This window comes from Arachis ipaensis, chromosome B1 (assembly GCF_059453495.1).
Source record: "Arachis ipaensis isolate K30076 ecotype BB chromosome B1, ASM5945349v1, whole genome shotgun sequence".
Taxonomy (NCBI): Eukaryota; Viridiplantae; Streptophyta; class Magnoliopsida; order Fabales; family Fabaceae; genus Arachis; species Arachis ipaensis.
In genome coordinates, this window is record NC_142436.1 from 5,097,735 (window position 1) to 5,122,494 (window position 24,760).

The 24,760-nt window shown below is 32.2% G+C and overlaps 2 protein-coding genes and 2 pseudogenes across 2 annotated transcripts; 2 read left to right on the forward strand and 2 right to left on the reverse strand.

Annotated features, from left to right (window-relative positions):
• The first annotated feature begins 858 nt into the window (after positions 1-858).
• Positions 859-2,819, forward strand: LOC107616248 (zinc finger CCCH domain-containing protein 66). The gene has a single exon (XM_016318231.3). The coding sequence runs from the start codon at positions 1,075-1,077 to the stop codon at positions 2,803-2,805; it is 1,731 nt and encodes a 576-aa protein (XP_016173717.1). The 5' UTR covers positions 859-1,074; the 3' UTR covers positions 2,806-2,819.
• Positions 2,820-3,597: 778 nt separating this feature from the next.
• Positions 3,598-4,531, forward strand: LOC148575593 (putative CCR4-associated factor 1 homolog 11 pseudogene; annotated as a pseudogene).
• A 294-nt stretch (positions 4,532-4,825) lies between these two features.
• On the reverse strand, positions 4,826-9,401 carry LOC148575594 (protein SMAX1-LIKE 7-like; annotated as a pseudogene).
• A 2,196-nt stretch (positions 9,402-11,597) lies between these two features.
• Positions 11,598-19,185, reverse strand: LOC107644773 (protein SMAX1-LIKE 7). The gene is made up of 4 exons (XM_021116317.2): positions 18,378-19,185; positions 17,443-18,206; positions 13,985-14,285; positions 11,598-13,484 (listed from the first exon to the last, which is right to left on the reverse strand). Exons 1-4 carry the CDS (start codon positions 18,837-18,839, stop codon positions 11,709-11,711), a joined length of 3,303 nt encoding a protein of 1,100 aa, XP_020971976.2. The 5' UTR covers positions 18,840-19,185; the 3' UTR covers positions 11,598-11,708.
• Positions 19,186-24,760: the final 5,575 nt, after the last annotated feature.

The window sequence follows — 24,760 nt, forward strand, 5'->3', positions numbered from 1 at the left end:
AATTTTATTTAAAGATATTATTGTACACTAAAATTAATTATTATGTATTTATATATATATATATATATATATATATATATATATTTAATTTATTTTTAATATATATTTTATATTAATGACTAATTTTAATATATATCTAGTATGATAAAATTCTATTTGAAGTCACATTTATTTAATGGATAAATAACAAAAGTAATTTCTAAAATTATATAATACCACATAAAAATATTATTTATATAATAAAATTAATTATTAAAATTAATCATTATATATTTATATATAAAAATATATAATTTAATTTATTTTTTATATATATTTTATATTTTAATATATATTTTATATTAACAACTATTTTAGTGTATATTTAATATAGTTGAATAATATATGATATACATTATAAAAACAAAAAGTACTCAAAAGTCAATATAGGGGTAGCTCTCTTTGGTTATTATGTACACGCGTTAATACGACTTTAGGTTAAAAATTGTTTCGTTTATCTCCTAAGTCCTAACCCGTACGGTAAAACATGAAAAATAAAAACAAGAGTATATAGTGCCAAATGTGATTTATTTATTTTTAAAAAATTCCAGCTTTTTTATGTTGGGACCATGCATGGAGAGCACAATTGTTACTATGCAGGAAATAACCAAAATCGTACTGTGAAACAACAGTATGCTCTATCTTTTTCACTGTCAAACATAACAACATAACTAGGAACAGGTTGGTTTTGCAACAGTTTTTCGGTGTATGTTTATTTTTAGAATTTTCTCGTTAGAACGTTGAAACATTTATCATGAAAATTACAAAACAAATACTCCGTTAGCTTGTTGCGAATCATCGTGAGTTGCCAAATTACATTTCACAATTCACAAAACGGCTACAAACATCTCTCTTTCCTCTAGGGCATCATCTTAATTGGTTTTTTTTGTTGTACTGAATCAGAATCTAATAACAAAGTCTCATACGCTTTAAAATTCAGAAAATCCTGTCCCTTTCTTTCATGTCACATTGAAGCAAGCCTGTTCTATCAGCTCTGATTTTCTTACAGATTCTGTCAAGAAAATCAGACACACAATGGAATCCAAGATTAATAATAAGACTTGTCAAGAAGGGTTGCACCACAGAATCTCTGCATTGCTTGAGTTTTCAGCCTCAGATGATGTAACAGCGTTCAAGGAAGCTATTGAGAAAGAGGGCCATAACGTTGGTGAGACTGGATTATGGTATGGTAGGAGAATTGGAACAAAGGAAGTTGGATATGAAGAGAGAAACCCTCTTATGATAGCTGCAATGTTTGGCAGCAAGAATGTCTTGTCTTACATTCTCAAAACAGGCAAAGCTGATGTCAACAAATCTTGCGGCTCGGATTCAGCCACGGCGCTCCACTGCGCCGTGGACGGAGCCTCCCCAGCCTCCGCCCAAATTATCAAGTTGTTGCTTGAATCTTCAGCGAATCCTAACGCCGTGGATGCCAGAGGCAACCGGTGCTACGACTTGGTTGTCTCCATGCCGTCCGTCTACAACACAAGAAAGAAGGCCGTACAATCGCTTCTAGAAGGGGCGAACAATGTATATAAGAAGGAGGCAACATCGATTGGAATATCATCAAGCTTGAACGAGAGAGGCAAGGTAGCTGCTGGTACGGCAGAGTTTCCGGTGTCTCCTCGGTATAAAGAGTTTCCGGTGGACCACTCGCTACCGGACATAAAGAACGGTATATATAGCACGGACGAGTTTAGAATGTATACCTTCAAAGTGAAACCATGTTCGAGAGCGTATTCACACGATTGGACAGAGTGTCCTTTCGCGCATCCCGGCGAGAATGCCAAGAGGCGCGACCCGAGGAAATACCAGTACAGCTGCGTTCCCTGTCCGGAGTTCCGGAAAGGGAGCTGCAGCAAAGGAGATTCCTGCGAATACGCGCATGGAATCTTCGAGTGCTGGCTTCACCCGGCTCAATACAGAACAAGGCTGTGCAAGGACGAGATGGCATGTACTAGAAGAGTGTGTTTCTTCGCGCACAAGCCAGAAGAATTACGTCCTCTGTATGCTTGTTCTGGCTCTGCATTGCCTTCTCCCACTTCTTATTCGCCAGGTGGCGCTAATTCATTGGACATTTGTTCATCCTTATCGTCACCAGATGGTGGTGGATCTGGATCTTCACCGGTGTGGCAAGCTCCTCAAGCTAAGCTTCCCAAAAGCAGGCTAAACCTAGCCCTCAGCGCTAGAGATGTTAATCTTGACATCCAGTCGATCGGCCTCGAAAGCCGGCGACTGATGCAAAAGCTTATGATGGAAGAGATGGTTTCATCAGCATTATCTCCCAATTCTTCCACCTGGAGAAACTCGTTGCCTACGAGTCCGTCTTTCGCTTCTCCGGTTCCGTCTCCGACTAATATTTGGGGAAGTGCTTCCAACTATTCTCCTTCACATTCAAAAGTCATTGGATCGCCGGCGGCATACGGCCTGGATCTTTCCGGTGGTGGCGTCTCTTTGCGGAGTCCGAGCGAGATTCCTTCTCCTTCGAAAAACTCCATAGGCATGGAATCATCGTCGTCTACCTTGTTTGGTTGGGGTTCCCCTGATGGAAAATTAGATTGGTCCATTCGCAGAGATGAGTTTAACAAAATGAACAAGTCAAATTCTTTCGCCTTTCGAAGCACTGCTAATCTTGTTGCGACTCCGGAGCTGGCGGAGGATGCTATTGATGAACTAGATGTGTCTTGGGTTAGTTCTCTTGTGAAGGATTCTTCGAGCAACAACTACTCCACCATGTTAACACATGAACAGTTTAATGTCATGTAATTCATGCTCGGACCATACATATGCTGCCATATAAATATGTAACACTTAAATAAAACAAATTTATTCACTCAACGTATTTCATATGTTTTTATTAGGACATTACTATGTTTAGGTGATCCTTTGGACAATAATATTTTGAATTTGTATGCGTTTTGAAAGGCTTATTTAGAGGGGGAAAAACGTTTTTTTTTTTAAGTATTGTTATATCGAAATTGTATATGTTGATCACTCTAGAACATTTAATAGTTAAATTTAATAAATAGAATGATCACTTAAATATTTTCACCATTGTTTTTAATAATAGAATCGATTAAATAATTACATTTGCGTTAAATTAAATCAAAGCAAATCAAGTCTAGTAATAATAAAATTAAAAAAAATCAGTTTGCAATTAATAAATCTAAATCTTTAATGTTGTCATTATTCACATTAAATAAACGGTTAAGTTCTAAAACTCTTGGTTTCCTCGTCTATTCTTCTCTAGGTGATCAATAATCATACTTTGTTCTATCTTTTTATTCAGCTTCTAAAAGTTTAAGAGTGGGTTAAAAAACAAAAGTTCTGCATTTACTTTTCAGGATCGCTAATATTTGATTAAGCAAGTAAGTCTGATCTTAACACTTTTTCATTTATCTTTTCATTATCAATATTTTATTCATATAATTGCACAGTAATAATACAATATAATTTTATTCTGGTTTATATTTGCTTTGAAGATTAATATGTAGTTATATTTACAATAAAACTTTATGTTAATAAAATTAGGAAGAGCATGATGACGTATATGCAAGAATGACAAAGACCGAGAGTGTTTTGGTGCCACTGTCCATGTTCGTTGGTTTTACGACATTTCAGCATGCTACGCAACCAAGGTTTATAGAACTACGTACTGTCACTTCTAGAGTCTAGTCCCAACAGTTTGATTGTGATTAGGCAAGTGTCGGCTGTCGATGTTGATTTCGAGTTCCAATTGATAAGCAGCCTCATTCACAAATATTAATTTGTCTCCATTGACTGAATTTTCTGGCATAGCCATCCAGTCCCCCAACAAGAACTACCGAAGTCTCGTCCCAGAAGAAACTTACCAAGTCGTGAACACCAATGTAGGCGCGCTTAAAATTATCCAGCTTGGACTGACTCTGCTAGACTAGCACAAAAACCTCCCTAACCTAGGAATCAACAACAGAAGTAAGTACATCTGGCAGTTCAATTTTCGAGATCAACCTCATGCGTGACATTCATGCATGCAAAGGACTCTGTGGTACTCCTATGTAGCCAGGACATCGACTTTGCACGTAATGTAGTAGCCAAAATTTCTTCGGTTTATTTTGCGAAACTGGTAGCAGCATCCGAGCTGTTCAACAAAGCATTGACATGGGTGACATTTCATGGTATTTATGATATTAGATACTTGGTGAAGATTTTGACGTAGGATGTTCTTCCGATGTGGTTGGAGGAGTTTGCTTATGATGTTAGGGAGAAATGCTTATGATGTTAAGCATGTGATGAGGTTTTACAACGGTCTCTATGGCAATTTGGAGAAGGTGGCTGACATAATTCAGGTGGACTGAGTTATTGAAAAGTGCCATCAGACCGGTCTGACAGGTAACAACTTGTTCACTTGTCTCACCTTTCACAAGATTAAGGAAACTTATTTTTTTAGCTAATAGATGAGTTCAATGAATATGTTAATATATTTTTTGAGTTGAAAATTGCAAAAATTTAGCGCTTTTAAGTTGAAAAAAATTATCATAGATTAGAATTATGGAAAAATTTAGGGCAGTAATTTTATTAAATTTTTGCATGTAACCAGTAAAAGAAACACTTTTTAATTTAAATGTAGAAGGAGAAATAGTGTAGTACGTAATTATGGAGTGTATAGGTGCTTTACGCAACTGTAGTGTTAGGAGTAAAAATCAGACCGTCCGATTTTTGAGTACACAAATCGGAGGGTTTGATTTCTATTTAAAAAATTTTAAAAATTTGGAGTAGACAAATTTACTCCAATTTTTTTAATTTTTTAAATACAAGTCGAAGGGTGCAAGAACACTTTTTTATCAATCTGATCACAAAATTCATGCAACCATGATTCATGGTTTTCAACTTCAGATTCGCCTTCACAATCATTGGAATTGGTGCATTCTTTAGATTCTTCTAAAGGCATATTTAGATCAAAACAAGACCATCATACTTCCTTGAATAATTTCTGTGACTTGGATGTTACTTTACTTTGAACTAATTTTCATTTATTCAGAAATATTAAAGTTTTGATGTCTCTTTTTTTCTTAGTTCAACCTTGACACCTTTAGTGTGACATCCTCAGAAGCATTTCCAACTAACAATTTCATTTGACATCTTTTAGCCTGGAGAATTCCTTCCTCAGGAAAATCCCTTCCCTTCCTCATAAGCGACTGAGCCGTTGATGCAGCTATTATAGATGGCGGAGGATACAATAAACACTGAATTATTGATGCTGATTTCCTTTCCAAATGAGTACGAAACCTACCTGTTCTCATTGCTTTGAGCAAACTACTCTGCACCAGAAAATCGACTTTGTCTACATTCTCAAGAAAGATAACCAAATTCGGCTTTTTACCCAACTACCCAGCAATGTAATCCACAGTTGTCTTCCTCTTAAATAAGTCATGGCAATAAGGACTCTGGAATTCGAAAACTGAGTTAGACGGATACAAGCCTTCGAACTAGCTCAAATCCATAGAAATTAGGCCATCTCTGTTACCAAACAAGTACTCTGCAATTGCCAAAGCAATTTTCCTTTTTCCAACTCGATCTGGCCCAAAAAAAAGCAAGCCATGTATCTGCTCTAATATGTGAGCTGTGACGTTTACCGAGGCTACAAAGCGAAATAGCTCGATAGCATGTATGGCCTCTTCTTGCCATCCAACCTTTTCAATGAGAACTTTGTGGAATGACTTGAAATCGATCGAATTTAATTTTCCTTCGAAAGTTGGAGCAGAGCAGGGCTTAGATATAACAATTTGGTGTGTACTACCCTCATTCATGGCTTCAAGATCAGTTGAAACAGAATCTGACAAGTGCTGAAGATTCCCCTTATGATCATGTACCTTTAGAATATTTGGTTCTTGAGCATTTGATGTATTATACATATTTCATAACCCCAAACATGTGGTAAATTTATTCACTATGGCCTTGGTAGAAGGTGAAAGCCAAGAAACTTGAGCAACGTGTTCAATTATTTCATTGTTGACACCAATAGAACCAAAAGGGGATGATGAAGAAAATGGTAACTTATGTTTATTTGAAATTTGTGGAATTTTATTGGAATATTGGATCTCATTGAGGGATGATGAATAAAATGGTAGCTTCTATTTATTTGCCTTTTAAATTTTAACTAAGATCTTATTATTGGCTTATCATCTTCCTTATATTTTTTTTGACGTATATAACTTTGATTTCTCATCAATTAGTCCTCTCTTTTTATAATAGAAAGAAGGTGAATTTTATGATGTAGAAAGAAAAATTTTTTTACATGTGTATATTTGTGTTGTCAAAAAGGTAGTGTGACAAGTGTTTAGAAAGAGAGTAATTTTTTTTGGTGACTGAAATAAATTAAACAAAGAAAAACAAAAGAAACAAAACAAGGAACTGCTTAAATAGAGGGACAGTCCCGTTTAAGACTACTCTTAAACTCCTCCCAAGGTGAAAGAAGCTCCACATGCGAAAGTTGTAACTTCATCGCCATCTTTGCCATAGTATCTGCCACCGTGTTTGCATCTCTCATAATCAAACGAAAGTCAACACGCCAATTCCAATGCATGATATCTCTTATTTTGAGCACCAGTGGATCAATAAACCCAAAACCATCTTGAGTAACAAGATTAAATGCTTCCACACAATCCGTCTCACAAATAACATCTGGTTGACCCACATCCCAAGCTAAGAGATATCCTCTCCAAATAGCAAACAATTCTCCTTGAAGAATACTATTACTCTCAATCATTCCCAAACACCCCCTTTGCCAGCTCCCATTACAATCTCTAATAACACAAGCAAAACCAACACTATCACCCGAACCAAAATAACTAGCATCACAATTAATCTTAAAAGTACCAATGGATGGGGGATTCCAAAAACCATTTAGAGTAGAGGGAAGGGACATACGTTGTAATTCAAAAATATTTCTAAGCTCCTTTTTTGAAGTTAATGCCAGACAAATGACTTTTTCCGGAGGCCAAGTTTTATGGGGATTAAAGATGTCGTTATTCCTTACTCGCCATATCCACCAAAGTCCCGAAAAGAACTTGAACGGGTGCTCTCTGCTATGATACAAGAACCAGTTCTTTAAATCCAAAGGATGACAAGGAATATCCAACCTTTGCCAGACAAGCTGAGCTTTTGGACAATCCCGAATACAATGTATAACCGATTCCTGGCTAGAAAGACATCTTGGACACCTATCCGATGACAACATCCCTCTTCTAAAGCGAAAACTTGCAGTAGGAAGAGCCTCCTTAAGACACAACCAAGCCAAAAACTTATGCTTTTCCGGAACAAGCTGACGCCAAAGCCAAAGCCAATTCTCCCTCTCCTCCCAACCAAACAGCTGCTTACACAACCACAAGTAACCATTGCGTGAGTCATAGACTTTGGCAGCAGACCCACTCCAATACCAACCCACTTCCGGACCTGCTTGTTCATCTGGATTGTAAGAGAGAATATTATCTTTCAGATTTTGAGATAAAGGAGAATAAAGAGTATCCAAATGCCACCTACCAACCGACCAAATATCCTGTATCCGGAGATTCGAATCAGAAATGTGGACATAATCCATCTCATTAGATAACCGTCCTTCTCTCCTCCAGCTAGAAAACCAAAAATTCTGGTTCAAATCTCCAATACACCAAGCAAACCCATCCTTCAACACTTTCCAAGCCTTGCAAAGACACCTCCAAATGGGAGAGTCCTTGTTCTTAGGATAACTAAAACAGTCATATAGAGATGATCGGTATTTGGCATCCAATAATTGGACCCATAGCTTGTTTGGCTGCTGAAAAAAAGTCCAAACTAGCTTCCCAAGAAGAGCAATATTTACACAATAAGGATCTCTAATCCCCAAACCTCCATATTTTTTGGGAGTAACCAGTACCTTCCAACTAACAAGATTCAATCCTCTTCCATCAACTTGTCCTTTCCAAAGAAAATTCCTCATCATAGACTCCAATTTACTAATGATTCCTTTGGGAAAAATAGAGACCTGCATCTGGTACGTGGGAATAGCAGCGGCAACAGAATTAACCAAGCAGAGTCTACCAGCCCGATTGAGTAAACTCCCTTTCCAGCTTGCTAGCCTACTCCGAATCTTATCCAGGACACCATTGAAAGCTGAACGAGTCACTCTAGAATGGCTAAGGGTAACTCCAAGATACTTGCCCAAATCCTAGACAAATCTGATAGAGGATACCCCAGTGAAAACCTCTTTCCTTGTTGCAGAGACATTCTTGGAGCAAAGCGCTTTAGACTTCTCCACATTAATCTTCATCCCAGATGCTTTGCAAAAAGTCTCTAAAACCAACATCACATTTTGCACTTGTCTTTTTGTAGCTTTACAGAATAGAAGCAAGTCATCCGCAAACATTAAATGGGATATTCTTGGTCCCCCTCTAGAAATAGCAACCGGCTCCCACAAGCCCAAATCAACCTGATGACTAATAAAGCATGCCAGTCGCTCCATACACAACACAAAAAGATAGGGTGACATAGGGTCTCCTTGTCTAAGACCTCGGCTAGGAGTAAAGCCATTTAGACGACTCCCATTCCAAAGAATAGATAAGGAAGAAGCAGTGACACAATTCATAATCAAATTAAGTGTAGGAATAGGAAAACCAAAGCTCTTAAGGGTATGAGCTAAAAACCTCCAATCAACTCTGTCATAAGCTTTCTCCAGATCAATCTTAAAGGCCAGTGTGCCTTTCTTTGATTTAGTCTTCTTCATAAAGTGGAGGACTTCTTGAGCAATAATGATGTTGTCAGGAGTTGAAGAGACAAGATTTGACATGTTGCAAGTAAAATGTAGTGTATTTTGTCGTATATAACATGTAAATAATGTATTGATTAAATAGGCTAATTATATTTATGTTAATTAATTATTAAAGATAATATTGGACCTTGTATGATTTTTTTATTTTTGAACTTTTTGAATGTACACTTTTTCTCTCCAAAAATTTATTAATATTTATTTATTTTAATATATACTTTTTTTCTTTTTTGATGACTTAGATATATTCAGTTTCACAAATATAAAAATGTATTTACATATTTTAACCAACAAAAAAACATATAACTTTACGTATTTACATACATTTAAATTAACGGTAATATTTATATATATCTAATTTAAATATTATATCAATATATTTGTCAATATTACTCTGGATACATATAAATATTTATAAAAAAATATTATCCAAACACCACATATTTTTGACATCTCATAAAAATAGTTTGTTATTAATTATTTATATATTAAAATTTTTTTAAATTAATAAAACAAAAAAAATTTATATTTAATTGTTTAAAAAATATTGATGTCAAAATAATATTTGTAATACTGCCATTTTTATGGTGCAGAAAGAGAGAATATATATTTTGGAATAGTTGATTTTTTTTAAGAATGAAAATTGTAATAAGAAATTTTGCTTTTTGTTATAAAGGGAAATTAAAAATAAATTTAATTTTAATATAGTGTTAGTATAAAATAATTTTATATTTATATCTAATGACGTAACACTACATTAACAAAAATAATTACTTTTTATAGACAGTGTTTATTGTCGTCTAAAAGACCAAATATAATTACACTACTGTGTAAAACATATTTTATATTATCAATACATCAAAATTAAATTCACTAAAAATATGTGCAACCAAAATTTGTAAAACACCAGACATATTTTTTTGGTGACTCATAACACCAGATATATAGAAAAACATGGTAGATACCAAGAAAAATATAAGAAAACATAGTTATTTTTCGGTATTATGTAGACGATATCTTGTTATTTTGTTTGCATTAAAATATCTATTTACAATTGTTTATAAAAAATAATTAAAAAAATTTTTCAAATACTAAAAATGAAAAATCTTTTAATAATTAATATTTAAAAAAAATTGTCAAAAAGAATTAAATACTTCAAGTTATTATTAGAATATTTTAGTGAATATTTAATATTTATTATTGGAATATACTTCAGTTATTAATTTTTTACAATGAATAAACTATGTTATTGAGTGAATATTTAATATTTATTATTTTATTAAACGAAAAAAGTATCTCGTTTGAACAGATTTAACAAAACTATATGATTAGTTTCTCTTTGAGGGCATAGAAGTGTGTTGAAGAAAGATGATAATTTTTTAATATATATTATACATTCATTAATTTAATTTAAAATAAATATTAATAAATTTTTGTGCGTAAAAATTAAATTTTCAGATGATATTTATTATGTAAATAAAAATAATTAATTGAATTTTCTTTTTCAAAGTAACATGAGTTAGAAGAAAAATTATTAACTTAAATAAAAAATTAATGAAAAAGAAAAATACACTACATTTTACTTGCAATATTTCAAATCTTATCTTTTCAATTACTCTCTTTTTAAACACTTGTCACACTACTCTTTTGACAATATAAACATACACATGTTGAAGAATCTTTCTTTCTACATCATAAAATTCACCTAAAAAAATTGGCGGTACTTTGAAACGGATTTTATTTTAATTTCTAACATAAATATTTCTGATTTAATTTAGAAATAATGTGTTTAGGATTGGAGATTGGAGTAATATACGTTACCCTAAAATACAAAAGATGAGATGTTAATAGAATAAAATTGAACTTTCATGATAATTATATACGTTATATTTTTACTTTTACGAGTTTATAACTCACCTGTTTAATTTTAATCAAAATAAAATAATAAATTGAGAGAGTACGTAATAAAATTAAAAGAGTACGTTAAGAGTTTTGAATTTTAAACTTTTTTATGGACTTCTGAAAGTTGTTAATTCAATATAAAGATAAAATTAAATGTTGAAATTTTAACTATCGGTTTAGTTTGTTTATTAGTCTAAAAAAATATATATGAATTTTTTTTGAATCTTGAGAAATTCATAAGTCAAAAAAATTACAACGGATTATTTAAAATAGAAAAATTTCAACTGAACTCTTAATTCCTTTTTTCTTGAGCTTTGTTTTGCAAATGGAAAATTAATAAGATGAAAAAGAAGAGATTCTATTTTACTAAACCAACGATTAACATGCATGCATCTTTTGCGTATTTTATTATATTTTATTGTTGTAAAAAATCAGAAAACCATAGATTAATGTTAAGTATATTTTTTATCATGTTTTAAATATATTTTTATTATACTCTTGCAAATTAACACCGTTAACCAAGAAGGCTAATGTGACGACAATTATATTATGTTCAAAAATTTATATTTAGTATTAATTTTATTTTTAATATTCGATTTTAATTTGATCTTTACTATTTTAAAAGTGTAGTTTTAATTTTTCTCTTAATGTTCCAATGTTTTGAAAGTTTATATTTAGTTTCAATTAAGCTAACCTGAACTATGGCGGCGGTGGAGCGACAACGGCTGAAATGACGAGCAAAGTGAGTAGTACAGGGCCGTTAACACGTCCTTCTTTGCTCGTAAGCCGCCGTATTCTAGGAGGCCGCCCACAATATCATTAGAATTTGATGATAGAAAATGAAAAAAAAGGGGTGGGATATTGCAGGGAGTAATTAGCCGAAGAATGTTACTGACTAGCAAATGCTATATATCCTAGGGGAAAAAGCTACATTTTACAATTAATTACAAACAAAATACATATAAGGGACAAAAAATTTTCTGTTTTAACTTAATAATATTCTAGCGGGAAGAAACAATCCAAGATCTTGTTCTTCAACAAAATTGCTTTCACACTTAACCAATTTGATCACAAGCTTATCTTCAATTTGGTACTTCTTTTTTGCTTCAACAAATCCTCTTCCAAGAACACGCTCAATCCAATTTTCCATTGCATTTTTCTTTTCTGATAACCAAGTAGCTGCAAGAATCTGTGACATGGCATCATAATCAATTTCAAGAACAAGCTCACATCCAAATACCCTTTGGAAATTCATGTCAATGATTTTGATTACTTGCTCCACAAGCGACTCAAAATCAAAGGGCTTAAAGACCACTTTTACATCGATCTGATCACAGAATTCATGTAACCATGATTCATGGTTTTCAACTTCAGATTCGCCTTCACAGTCATTGGAACTGGTGCATTCTTCAGATTCCTCTAAAGGCATATTCAGATCAAAACAAGACCATGATGCTTCCTTGAATAATTTCTGTGACTTGGATGTTACTTTGCTTTGAACTAATTTTCTTTTATTCAGAAATGTTGAAGGTTTTGATGTCTCTTTTTTTCTCAGTTCAACCTTGACACTTTTCGTGCCGATTTTTTCGACATTCTCGAAAGCATTTCCAACTAACAATTTCATTTGACATCTTTCGGCCTGGAGAATTCTTTCCTCTGGAAACATTTTTGCCCCTTCCTCGTACGCGACAGAGCCGTGGTTATAGACGGCGGAGGATACAATAAACACTGAATTGTTGATGCTTATTTCCCTTCCAAGTGAGTATGGAAACCTACCTGTTCTCATTGCTTTGAGCAAACTACTCTGCACCAGCAAATCTGCTTTGTCTACATTCTCAAGAAAGATAACCAAATTCGGCTTTTTACCCAACTCCCCAGCAATGTAATCCACAACTGTCTTCCTCTTAAGCGAATCATGGCAATAAGGACTCTGGAATTCGAAAACTGAGTTGGACGGATACAAGCCTTCCAACGAGCTCAAATCCACAGAGATTAGGCTGTCTCTGTTACCAAACAAGCACTCTGCAATTGCCAAAGCAATTTTCCTTTTTCCAACTCGATCTGGCCCGAAAAACGCAAGCCATGTATCTGCTCTAATATATGAGCTGTGACGCTTACCGGGGCTACAAAGCGAAATAGCTCGATTGATAGCATATATGGCCTCTTCTTGCCATCCAACCTTTTCAATGAGAACCTTGTGGAGTGACTTGAAATCGATCGAATTGAATTTCCCTTCGAAAGTTGGAGCAGAGCAGCGTTTAGATATAGCAATTTGATGTGTACTACCCTCATTCATGGCTTCAAGATCGGCTGAAACAGAATCTGACAAGTGCCGAAGATTCCCCTTATGATCATGTACCTTTGGAGTATTTGGTTCTTGAGCATTTGATGTATTATACATAGTTCCTAACCCCAAATCTGTGGTAACATTATTCACTGTAGCCTTGGTAGAAGGTGAAAGCCAAGAAACCTGAGGAACTTGTTCAATTATTTCATTGTTGACACCAACAGAACCAATCGGGGATGATGAAGAAAATGGTAACTTCTGTTTATTTAAAATTTGTGGAATTTGATTGGAATATTGGATCTCATTGAGGGATAATGGAACTTTTATAGTACTTTGGTTAAAACCTGATGAACCAAATGGGAACCTTTTTGTTGGAGAGGTTTCATGTTTGTGATGAACATGTTGACAAATTTCATTCCATTTCCTTTGCAATCCAAAGATCTTGCCATTCAAGTTTGTGTTGTCTTCATTGATCTGCACTTAAATTATGGAGTTCAATCTCATATATAAGTGCAGACACAAATTTGAATCTATATATGTAAAACTTATCTTTCAGGACTGAAAGTCTAAAAGAGTTTTACACAGACAATCAATCATGTAGTATTTACATTAGCGAAAATAACTATTTTTTAAATCCACTACTTAAAAAATTATCTAAACATATTTGATGACTGTCTTTACACTGTCAATGCACTAATTAAAACTCTATAAAGTATATGGCGTGTGATTACCATATATATATATATATAATTAATGTTAAGTTTGTAATAAAGTTCTGAGAATTATTTTTATTTTATTTAAGTGTAGGCATCAGCATACCTCATGATAAATTATGTTAGTGGGTGAGTACAAGTATTGTCCCCACCATGTTGCATGCAAGTGTGTGAGCATGTGATGAATGTCTCTCTGCATGCATTTGGACACAATCTAGGGGAATGCATTATAACATTAGATTATATCAATAATAAACCCACCTTTGCCAAATCCATTGCTTCTTTATTTTGATCCCTTTGTAACCAGGGCAAGCTTGTTGGGTAACCACCACTATCACCATGACCTACCTTGTTGAGTAACTCAACCATTTCTTGTTCATACTTTTCATTGCATGTGTCACAACGGCTTAGTAATAAAGATGACGATGGTGATGATGATGACGATGATGAAGATGAAGATGGGGAATTATTGTTGTTACGGTTTATTAGGGTGCTACTACTGCTTCTGAATTCGGAAGGTGTTGAGAAGAAACCACCAAGTGGAACAAAGGACCCCATGAAGCTGCACACATTAAAGGTGATCATTATTAACATCAATTCTATTTTCAGAATTCAATAGGTACAACTGAAAATCTCCAACATAAAAATAAAATTAATAAAAATAATTTGAAGAGGGACAAAATTATTATCTTTGTCTCCTTGTAGTGTCTATTTTGTGCTTCATCTTTGGGACCAAATGCTATCCATATGGTTATGTTTGAAATTTTTTTTAGTTAGTACATGGTATTCTCTGACTCGAGAGGTTAAAGATTTAATCCGTCGCGAGTTTGAACTCTATTTAAGAGTCTACCGCTGATCAATTGGCTTATTGCATACACAAAATAGAATTTGAATTCCCAACACTTGTTTAAGTGGACGAGTGAGTTGACCATTAGACTAAGCCAAGTTAATTGATTATGTTTGAATTATTTCTTTGATACAAAGAAAGATGCAGATAATTAGAAACAGATATTTTTTATTACTAAGAGATAATTTATTTATTTATTTATTTGTTTATTTTTTTTTTATCTCTACTATACTAAAAGAAATTGTGTCAACCACAAATCTCATTAGTTTTTTTATGCATTTGTAGGACGTTTTAGATAATTATTTAATTAGTATATGGTATAGTGATAGTAAATATAGGCAAGTGTCATGTTAACTATTTAAAGAGTTAGTGTAAATAGAAGGATATTAATCAGCAGTGACTAGTTGGTTTCAATATATATATATATATATATATATAGGCTAAAAAACTTGGATATAGAAGTAGGATGAGTGTTATGTCTTAACGTGGTAATTTTTTATATTTTTTGTGTTTAAAAAATTTTAAAAATTTGAGTGCACAAATCGAATCCACCGATTTGCGTTTAAAAAATTAAAAGAATTTGGAGTACACAAATTGGACGGTCCGATTTGTGTACTCCAAATTTTTTTTTATTTTTTAAACACAAATTAAACGGTCCGATTTTTTTTACCTAAAAATTGAACGGTCCGATTTCTGTGCCTCTTAAAAATCGTACGGTCCGATTTTGTATTTCGTAAATTAAATCATCCCACGTTTTAAAAAAATACCACAGTAGATCACAGTTTAAAAAATCACCATTGTTAATCCAATATTAAAAATAAAAATGTGTATATATGTACAGTAGATAATTAAGTTTACTAACATTAAACCAAGAATATAAAATCATTATATAAAATAAGTCACATACAGTTTAATAATTCAGCTAAGGCTGCAACCAAATAAACAAATACAGTTTAGTAGGACCTAGCTATGATATTACAAGTTTTGGACTATGTGATTATCTCATTTGAGGAGACAAATAATAATCTGAATTTTTAAAAGAAGAAATATTATATGTATTATTTTTTTATATATTTTTTAAAATATTAAAATGACTCACAAAAATAAAAAAATAAAATATAATAAATCGCAGTACAAATATTATTACTCTTAATGGTCCCCATCTTATGTTGAAAGCTTAGAAAAAGTACCTAACGTATTATATATAGCCAGTGAAGCACCTTTGTATTGGAGTCTCAATTATAGGCACTACATGCATAACAACTACACAAAAGACTACTATTTGAATCTGATGGAGATATAATTATGGCCAATTTTATAGAATTTATTATTTAATGTCTAATTTTTATTTAGTTTATTTTTTATAATAAATTTTAAATATTTAAAATTTATTAAGTTTTATATTTTTAAATTAAATATTAATATTTAAATTTTTTTTAAACAACTAAAACTAAATTTTTAGACAGTATAATAAATACCTACAATTATTAAGAGTCCGAAAAAAGGCACTCTTTTAGGTATCTTATACGGATTGAAAATTACTAAATTTATATCCTAAAATGGAAAAAAGAGGGCCCTGTAGACTGTGGTCCAGGATTGCAAAAAAATGAACCACCATTTCATTTATCACAGCATTTCCCAGAGAAGACTGCAGGTAGAACTAATATTTATATGGTTCATATCATATGAGGTGCACAAGCAATTTATATCTATAATATTAATTTTATAACATTCTTATTGATTTAAAAAAAATATATGGATGTAAATGCTAACTGATTGAAGCCCAAAGTGAGAGAATGAAAATGCAAGAAAGTTATAGGTATCCTTTTCAGAACTAAAAATCGCTGTCCCACACCTAAGTAACATAAGTTACAATTTAATTATATAATATATTTTTTATAAATGCAACTTTTACTTCAAATTTAAAAATACTATATATTCTATTTATGGAGATAAAGTAGTAAGTTTTAAATGAGTATAAAAGAAAGCAAATTATATAAATATTTCTCATTTTCTCAACAACAAATCTATATTAACGTTGACTTATGAAAATTTAAAATGAACAAACCTCAGCTTTTACACTTAGAATTAAAACAAAAAACCAAAACAAACAGATTTTATACGGTGCTTATTAAAAACTTAAAATTAAGCAGGTGCAAACGGAATGAAACAACCTTAAAATTTCCTCATTCAAAAAGGTTTCTAAAAGGTCTTAACAAAAATCTAACTCAATTTAGACATCGTTATTTATTACTATTAATTAACAACTTTCTTCTATTTAATTTTTATTCGAGTGATACTATTAATTCTTGCCAATACTCTGTTGTTGGGGCTAAAATTTAATTTTAAAATATAAAAGGATTAAAATACAAATTTTAAAGAAGGCTAAAATAAAATTTACATCGAGAGACTCCATTCTTAAATGTCAACAGTGGTTTTTTTTTTTTAAAAAAAATAAAGTTACAAACCGAAAACGTACATTCTCACAAATATTATTATCATAATATTAATAACAATCTTCTTATATATTTCTCTCTTAAAAGAGAATATTATTGATTCAAAGACAAAAAATTTAGTATATTAATAAAAAGTTTAATTTTGATGCTTATAAAATCATACAATTATATTCGTTTTTTGATAATAATTTACACAATTAATATAAAAGATAGTTATTTTTATTAATATGACATTACTTAATTAAAAATAATATTACATTAAAATTAAATTTATTAATAAATTTTATATTTATTATGCTTAAATATTATATATACTTAAAAAAAATAAGTATTTTTCAATGAAGACAAAGTAGCTAGCATGAACCAATATCAAGTAAATAAATTAAAAAGAGAAAAAAGTGACAGAAAAAACACACCTGGAAGAAGAGGTGGCAGAAGAAGAAGAGGAAGAAGTAAGTGTGAGTACATGAAGATCCCAATCCCTATCAACATTTGGGAACAAACCCAGAAACTTGGAATACGCTTCACAATTTCCCGCCACACCAACCAACCAAACCTTCCCTCCATGATTCCCCAACAAACTGCTCAACTGTTCCACAACAAACCCAACGGAATTTACCACTTCGTCCTTCACAAGAACCTCAACTTCTCCAAAGCTAACAACCACACCAGCACCTAAACACCTGGCCACCATACTCCCCACTTCCTTCAACCTAAACAACATCGTTTCCTCACTCTTATTCCCCATGACGTACTCACATATCTCTTTATCAACACACACCGCACTCAACCCACTAAGCTCGTTAGGCAAAATCCCCATTTTACCCTTCTCAACAAAATCCATGAACCCCTTTAGAGCACCCTTTGCGTTCCCACCCATCAAAAGCGGGTTCCTTCTCTCCTTCTTCACAAGAACATCCAAGATCCTCCTGCAGTTCTGGTCTGAGCCCATCAAGGGAAGGCCCAACCCCGGCCCAATAGGTCTACCGGGATCGATGTTGTACAGAAAAACCGGTCGGTTCAACCGGGAGTACAAGAAACTGTTGCTGTTTGGCTGTTGGACGATTGGAGGCTGCAATAACGCGAGCTTGATATCGTAGCTTGAAAAACCAGCTTCACCAAAGACTCTGCTAACGATTGGGTCGTCCAGGATCGAAAGCATGAATTGTTTCATTTCCACCTGTATTGCACAAATACTAATGTAAATATTTGCAGATATCAAATCAATAATTTAACTGACTAAATTATCGTCTATTCATTCATTCTTTATTATTGCACAAAGATAACAGCACGTGAGTTGCCACGTATTTAAGAAGGTAGTAGTAAAATGAAGTAAAAAAATGAAAGGAACCTTCAAAGTGGACGTGGTTTGAGGAATGATTTGGTTGTTGTTTTGGTTTTGTTGTTGTTGGAGGATCATGAAGTGGAAGTTTTCGGGGTTTCGGCGCTGGTTCGCCTGAGACCTTTTGATGGCGGCCATGAGGGAGTTCGATACCGGAGGTCCGTCACCGGCGGAGGAGGAGGAGGAGGTGGAGGACTTCGAGCTGCTGGTGGTGGGGAGGCGGTCGAGGGAGATGCCGACGGAGAGCTCCAGGGTGCGGAACTGAAGGGCGGGGTCGCAGGCGATGGTACGGCGGGCGCGGCCACAGGCATCCCGGAGGGTGGCGGAGGGGTGGGTAAGAAGGGCAGAGATGGCGTGGAGGGAGGTAGTCTGGGCGTGGTTTCGGCGACGCGCCACCGTCACCGCGGCGTCAAGCGCACGCGCCGCCTCTTCAGTTAGGCATTGCCTTGCTGCGCTTACCGGCGTCGGCATCCCCGGCTAGCTAATGCATAAACAAAAAATAAAGATATTAGTGGTATGAGTGTAGTGTGAGGGGTGTGTGTTAATGGGTTTTGTTGGTGAAGAGGTTGAAGAATGGAGGGAGGAATGGGAGAGAGAGAAGTGAGATAGCGAGGTTTGTTTGTGTTGAGTTTGGGCGATGATGTTTTTGATATTGTTGTGCTTTTTGGTGTGGTGGAGGTGGGACCCATGTCATTTAGGCATGGATGAAATCATGAAAATATAAAAACATGGTGGGTATAGATTCTCTCCTCTTCCTCATCACTACGAGGGAAAGGGAATTGAACAAGCAGAAGAAAAGAAAAAAAAAAAGAAAAACAATAGTAACTGAGGAGGGTATCTTTTTTTGAACAACTTTGTGAGTGCTTGTCTTTCAGGATTGGGTGAGACAGATGCCGTGCCCACTCAACCAAATGGGGTTAATCGAGGGTCAATGTCAACCTTTTTAGTGTAATAGGGACCTTTTGTTCTTCTTCCTTTACTTTTTTCCCTTATTCTTTTTTTTTTTTTTTTACCTCTTGTGCAAATCCATAATTATACAAATTTTGAAGTTTATAAGTTAAGTAGAGACTAGAGATTTTGATAACTTTATTTATATGTGTTAATGCGGATTTTTCCCAAATGTAGAATTGAAAACTGAAGCCGACAGAAGTTAGGTTATATTTTGATTAATTAATTGGCTGGAGAATGATTCTTGTTTTTTTTAAATATTGGCGAATGATTTATATACATAGGAATCAGTTGAGTAATTTAACATTATTATTGGATTAAAAATTGAATCAGCATAATTATACTTGTCATTGTATTATTTTATTTTAAAAATTTAAATTAATAAAAAATATAAATAATTATATTTTTAACGTACTCTTTTAAATAATACTTTTTTATTTATTTAATTTATATATATATATATATATATATATATTTTTTTTTTGTCTTATGTTATTTTTTTATCTTTTAAAATTTACTAAAAATTAAATTTTAGACCTTTCAAAGTTCAAACATAGACCTTTGATATTATATCATACAAAAGAAAAATAGCATAAAATAAATAAAATGATAAAAGAAGACTTATAAAAAAAATTAAACAAATTCAAAAGAAATTATTATTTGAGAGTACGTATTAAAAATATCACTATTTATATTATTTTTTTATCAATTTAAATTAAAAAAAATAACTTCATAATAATACTAACAAGTTGAATTTAATTTATCTTTTTATTCTTATAAATTATTTATCTTCTTTCATGTTTTTGGTTGTATATTAATCTCCACCATTAACTATACGAAATATATTAATTTATTTATTATTTTTTAAAACAAATTAAATTAATAGTAGATTTTGAAACATGACAACAATAAATGAAAAAATTATGAGATGGTCCAAATCCGGTTGCAAATGTTGACTTGATTGAGCTAAGGCTTCATGAGATTTTATTTTGGACATAATTATTTCATTACATTAATATATCAATGAACTTTTCAAATTAAATGAGTAATGAAGTATTAGTGCGTTACTAATTTTCCTTCACAAATTCTTATCGTGCTATGCTCCTTGGTCACATCAGTGATTCATTATTTTCTCTTGAGTAAACTATATGAGGAAATGTGAAAGAAAGTGAAACTATCGTTTTCCAATCGATATTATTTAATCTAATTTAATGTTATACGAGAATATAATCCAATATAATGAACATGCACTTATGAGCATTAAAAAGGGTTAAAAGATTTTGATAAGGCATAGAAGGACTACTTGCTAGTTGATAGAAAACAAAGAAAAAAGTAGGATAAGTTATGTTGACTTTTTGCAAGGTTTGTTTTGGTGATTTTATTGATGCAATATCTTACCAGAAAGAGTATGAAAGGAATGTTTGTAATAAAAAGAAAAAAGTCTAAAAATTATCTTAACATTGAAATATAATTATAATATTTAAAATACACCATTGACATAATATAATTTAGTTGGGCAAAAAAACAATTCAAAAATGAATATTTATTACTTCTCATTATATATTATTCAAAAATATATAAAAAATTACAGTTTCAAAATAATGTAATGACTGTTACTTTGTGGTTTTTTATTTTTAATATGGAGGAGAGGTTGGTGTCTTGCAGTTTTATGGAGAGTACAGAAGCTTTACCTGCATGTGGTGTTAGGGGAGTACAACTCGGACCGAGGGAGTTGAGTACAGGAACACGGAGGGTCCGTTTTCTTTTATACCAACTCATGTGTTCGAAAAAATATTTTATATACCAATTCGGAGGGTCCGTTTTCTTTGTATTGAAAAACAAAAAACACTAATCGGACAGTCCGATTTGTTAATGATAAATTTTAAATTTTTTCTCTCTCACAACTCGGACCATCCGATTTGGTAATTCAATTTTTTTTAAACAGAATTCGGATAGTCCGATTTCTTCTATCCCACATTCATGTATAGCACCCCCATCCTCCGTAGCAATGCATAACACACACAGGCATGGCATATCTAAATTTTTTAGCCTTACTTTGTATGTGAACTGAATAAAAATATTTTTTATTGATTTCAATTTTTAATATTGATTAAAAATATTTTTAATTGATTTAATTTCTCATATTAATTTATTATTGTTTGCTTTAGTAGTAATCAACAGTTTCTAATTACATTAATCTTATCTATATGAAATTATAAATACTAGTGACAAGATCTTTCAAAAAAGTAATGATTACTTCCGGAGAATAATACTTTGTATTAACTTATAGCAGTAACTTAAACTGCTATAATATAAGCATTAATTAACATTGGATTAATTAAGTAAATTATTATATTTTCCATCATGGTTTTCATGAGTGCGCCCTGGGAGCAATAGAAACCACAATTAAGAAGTGGAAGGAAAAAGAACAAAAGAAGATAGATATACATATAATAAAGATAAGTCCTACAAGATCTTCTTTGATGCTTTCAACGATCCATAAAGATATGCATCGATTGTTGATTGACATTTATTTTGTGGCTGATATTATTTTCGTTAATTTTTTGCCTGTGTTCGTTATTTTTTTTATTACTCGTTGTTTAGTTTTTATTTATTTATTACTACCATGAATTTTTCTAAATATTATAACTTTTTTTTGTCTTGACAAATAAATTTTTTAACCATTTCAAAACATTTTTTTTATTATAATTTTTTAAATATTTAAATTGGATAAAATACGCCGATATTTTTTAAAAGGGAGTTATTCTGATAAAGACGTTTAAAATGTCTTTTTTAAAAAATATTTTTAAGTAATTAAAATTTAATACATATAATTGATTGAACCATATTATTTTTATCAAAATTAGATCAGACAAATTGATTTGGCTGAAAAATCAATAAATTATATTTTAAGAATCCTAAATTTTAACCTTTTTTTTTTCTTCGTTATAGAGTTAGGATTGAAGATTTTTAAAATCAAAACATATATATATAAGAAATATTTTAGTTATTTTCTATAATAGAGTTATTGTAGTTATTTTCTACAAAAAATTATTAATTTAGATTAATTTAAAGTTTAATTTTTTGATTTTTTGACCAAGTTAATTTGTATGATCTAATTTTGACAAAAATAACATAATTTAATCAATTATATGTATTAAATTTTAATTACTAAAAAAAATATATTTTAAGTATCTTTATCTAAATAACTCCCTTTCTAAAAAAAAAAAAAAAAAAAGTAGCATTGCATGTTTTCATTTCTAATAATAAGGTGCCATCTATGGTGCCACAAATTATAATGGCTATGCTGGCTATAGATAAACAAATCATCATATGTTGGCACGTGGAGGAAAAGACTATTGTTTGACTTACTTATTACTTTTAAAGTAGTTTATTTGTTAACGTAATTTTGTTGGTTTTAACAACATTAATTTTTTTTATTTGTTAGAATCTATTTTCTTTTTAATTTTCAACAAATGGTATTTCACATGTAGAAAGAAAAAAAAAAAAAAAGAATATTTTAATAGAGCAAACAAAAGAAGTCACTTTTTAATTTAAGTGTGGAAGGAGAAATGGTGTAGTACATAATTATGGAGTGTATAGGTGCTTTACGCGACTGTGGTGTTAGGAATAAAAATCGGACCGTCCGATTTTTGAGTACACAAATCGGAGGGTCCGATTTCTAATTAAAAAATTTAAAAATTTTGGAGTATACAAATCGGATCCGATTTGTGTACTCCAATTTTTTTTTTATTTTTTAAATACAAGTCGGAGGGTCCGATTACCTTCACCAAAGATTAAATTTTCTTTTCCACACTAATCGGGAGTCCGATTAGTAAACTTAAAAATTTTTTACAAAAAAATCGGATGGTCCGATTTCTTCATTCCTTGTTTTAGAAAAAATTATCCCACATCCATATCTAACACTCACAGTTTCCACAAGGATGCACAACACACATATATTTTTCATATCCAAAAAAATTAACCAAAAGAAGTTACATAAAAAAAATTAACAAATAAGCCAACAACTCAGAGAGATAATAGTTCAATTTCAACTTCTCCATGGTGGTGGGATAGTTAGAGATACCGATCAGAAATTGTGGTTTAAAGGCTTGAGAATAGATATGCGACGCTTAGGTTGTTGAAGCCATCGTTTTTGCGTGTTCAGAAGATGCTACAGAGAAGAACAGGACAACGTTGCTGTTTTAGAGGGTACGACGACATTAAAGAATAAATCTTGTAACCCGAGACAGTGGCGGCGTTGTCAAGTCAAATGGCCACAGGCTGCACCAGCGGCGAACAGCAGAATCTCAAGCTCGATAAGATCCATTAGCCACCATCCATGGAGCAGCGCATAACATCCTCTAAAGAAGATAGTGGATCGGGCCACGGGGCTTGGTGTTTCGGATCAGGTCTGTTTGTTGGCATTTCACCCTTTCTTCATCACTAAGGTCTAGAGTTCAAATTCTAAATGATGCATTTGAGGAAAAAATTTGATAAATATGTAAAGAGTGTGTGGGTATGTTGTGTACTTAGGATTAAGGATTGTCTAATTCATTAGGATACCTAGAATTAGAGGTTGTCCAATTCACTGACCAAAAAAAAAAACTCATACCTCATGCTTTTTCTAAAGCTGAAGCCTAACTTAACTGGTTAAATCATATGCCTCTTAATATGTTGTACCCAGATTGTCCAATTCACTTGATAAAAAAAAACAAAAATCTCGTGCTTTTTCTCCATTTTTGTTGTCTGTTTTTATTAAAGCTAAAAAAATATAATATTCACAAATGTTAGTTCAAAAATCAGCACATATGTATAACTTCATACTAGTAAAATTCCAACCCTACAAAATGTGAAATTGATCAATCGATGACATGTTTTAGTTACAGGTCTATTAATAAATAATGACATGCTTATTGTCTTGTAAATAAAAGAAAAAAAAATTAGACTATCCATTATATTATTCTTTGATAATAAAAAATGGTCTATCATTGGATGATGTAGTCAAATGATGTAGCCATCTCCACACTATTACCGGAAAATCGTTTCCTCTCTTGCCGGAAATGGAGTCGCCACCAACATCCAAAATTGAAGAAATAGCAACTTCTTAAAATATTTACACTATATTAATTTTTTTCTCATATTAGTAAATAATTATTTATGATTTTTATTTTTTAATTAAAATGATCATTTTATCTTGCAGTAAAAAATTTAAAATCTGAAATTATTGTCATTAATTAAGCTTTAATAGTGCTAATTACAAAAAATATCATACCATGTGTCACTGTTAGATTGGTAAGTTAAAATCAAAATATAAAGGATGGTCAATGATGGATATGATGATTGATGAGGAACATTATTGTGACAACTTTTTGCCCAGAGGATATGTTACAGGTGGAATTATCAATTATGGGTGTGCACAAGATTTTTGTGGGGTGATTTTT

Bases quoted from the DNA above. Each gene is read 5' to 3' on its own strand.
- LOC107616248 (XM_016318231.3), top strand. From the start codon at position 1,075: ATGGAATCCAAGATTAATAATAAGACTTGTCAAGAAGGGTTGCACCAC.
- LOC107644773 (XM_021116317.2), bottom strand. From the start codon at position 18,839: ATGCCGACGCCGGTAAGCGCAGCAAGGCAATGCCTAACTGAAGAGGCG. The intron at 18,207-18,377 runs GTTCCTTTCATT...TGTGCAATACAG, and splicing joins AAACCACGTCCACTTTGAAG to GTGGAAATGAAACAATTCAT. The intron at 13,485-13,984 runs GTGGGTTTATTA...ATTTAAGTGCAG, and splicing joins AAGCAATGGATTTGGCAAAG to ATCAATGAAGACAACACAAA.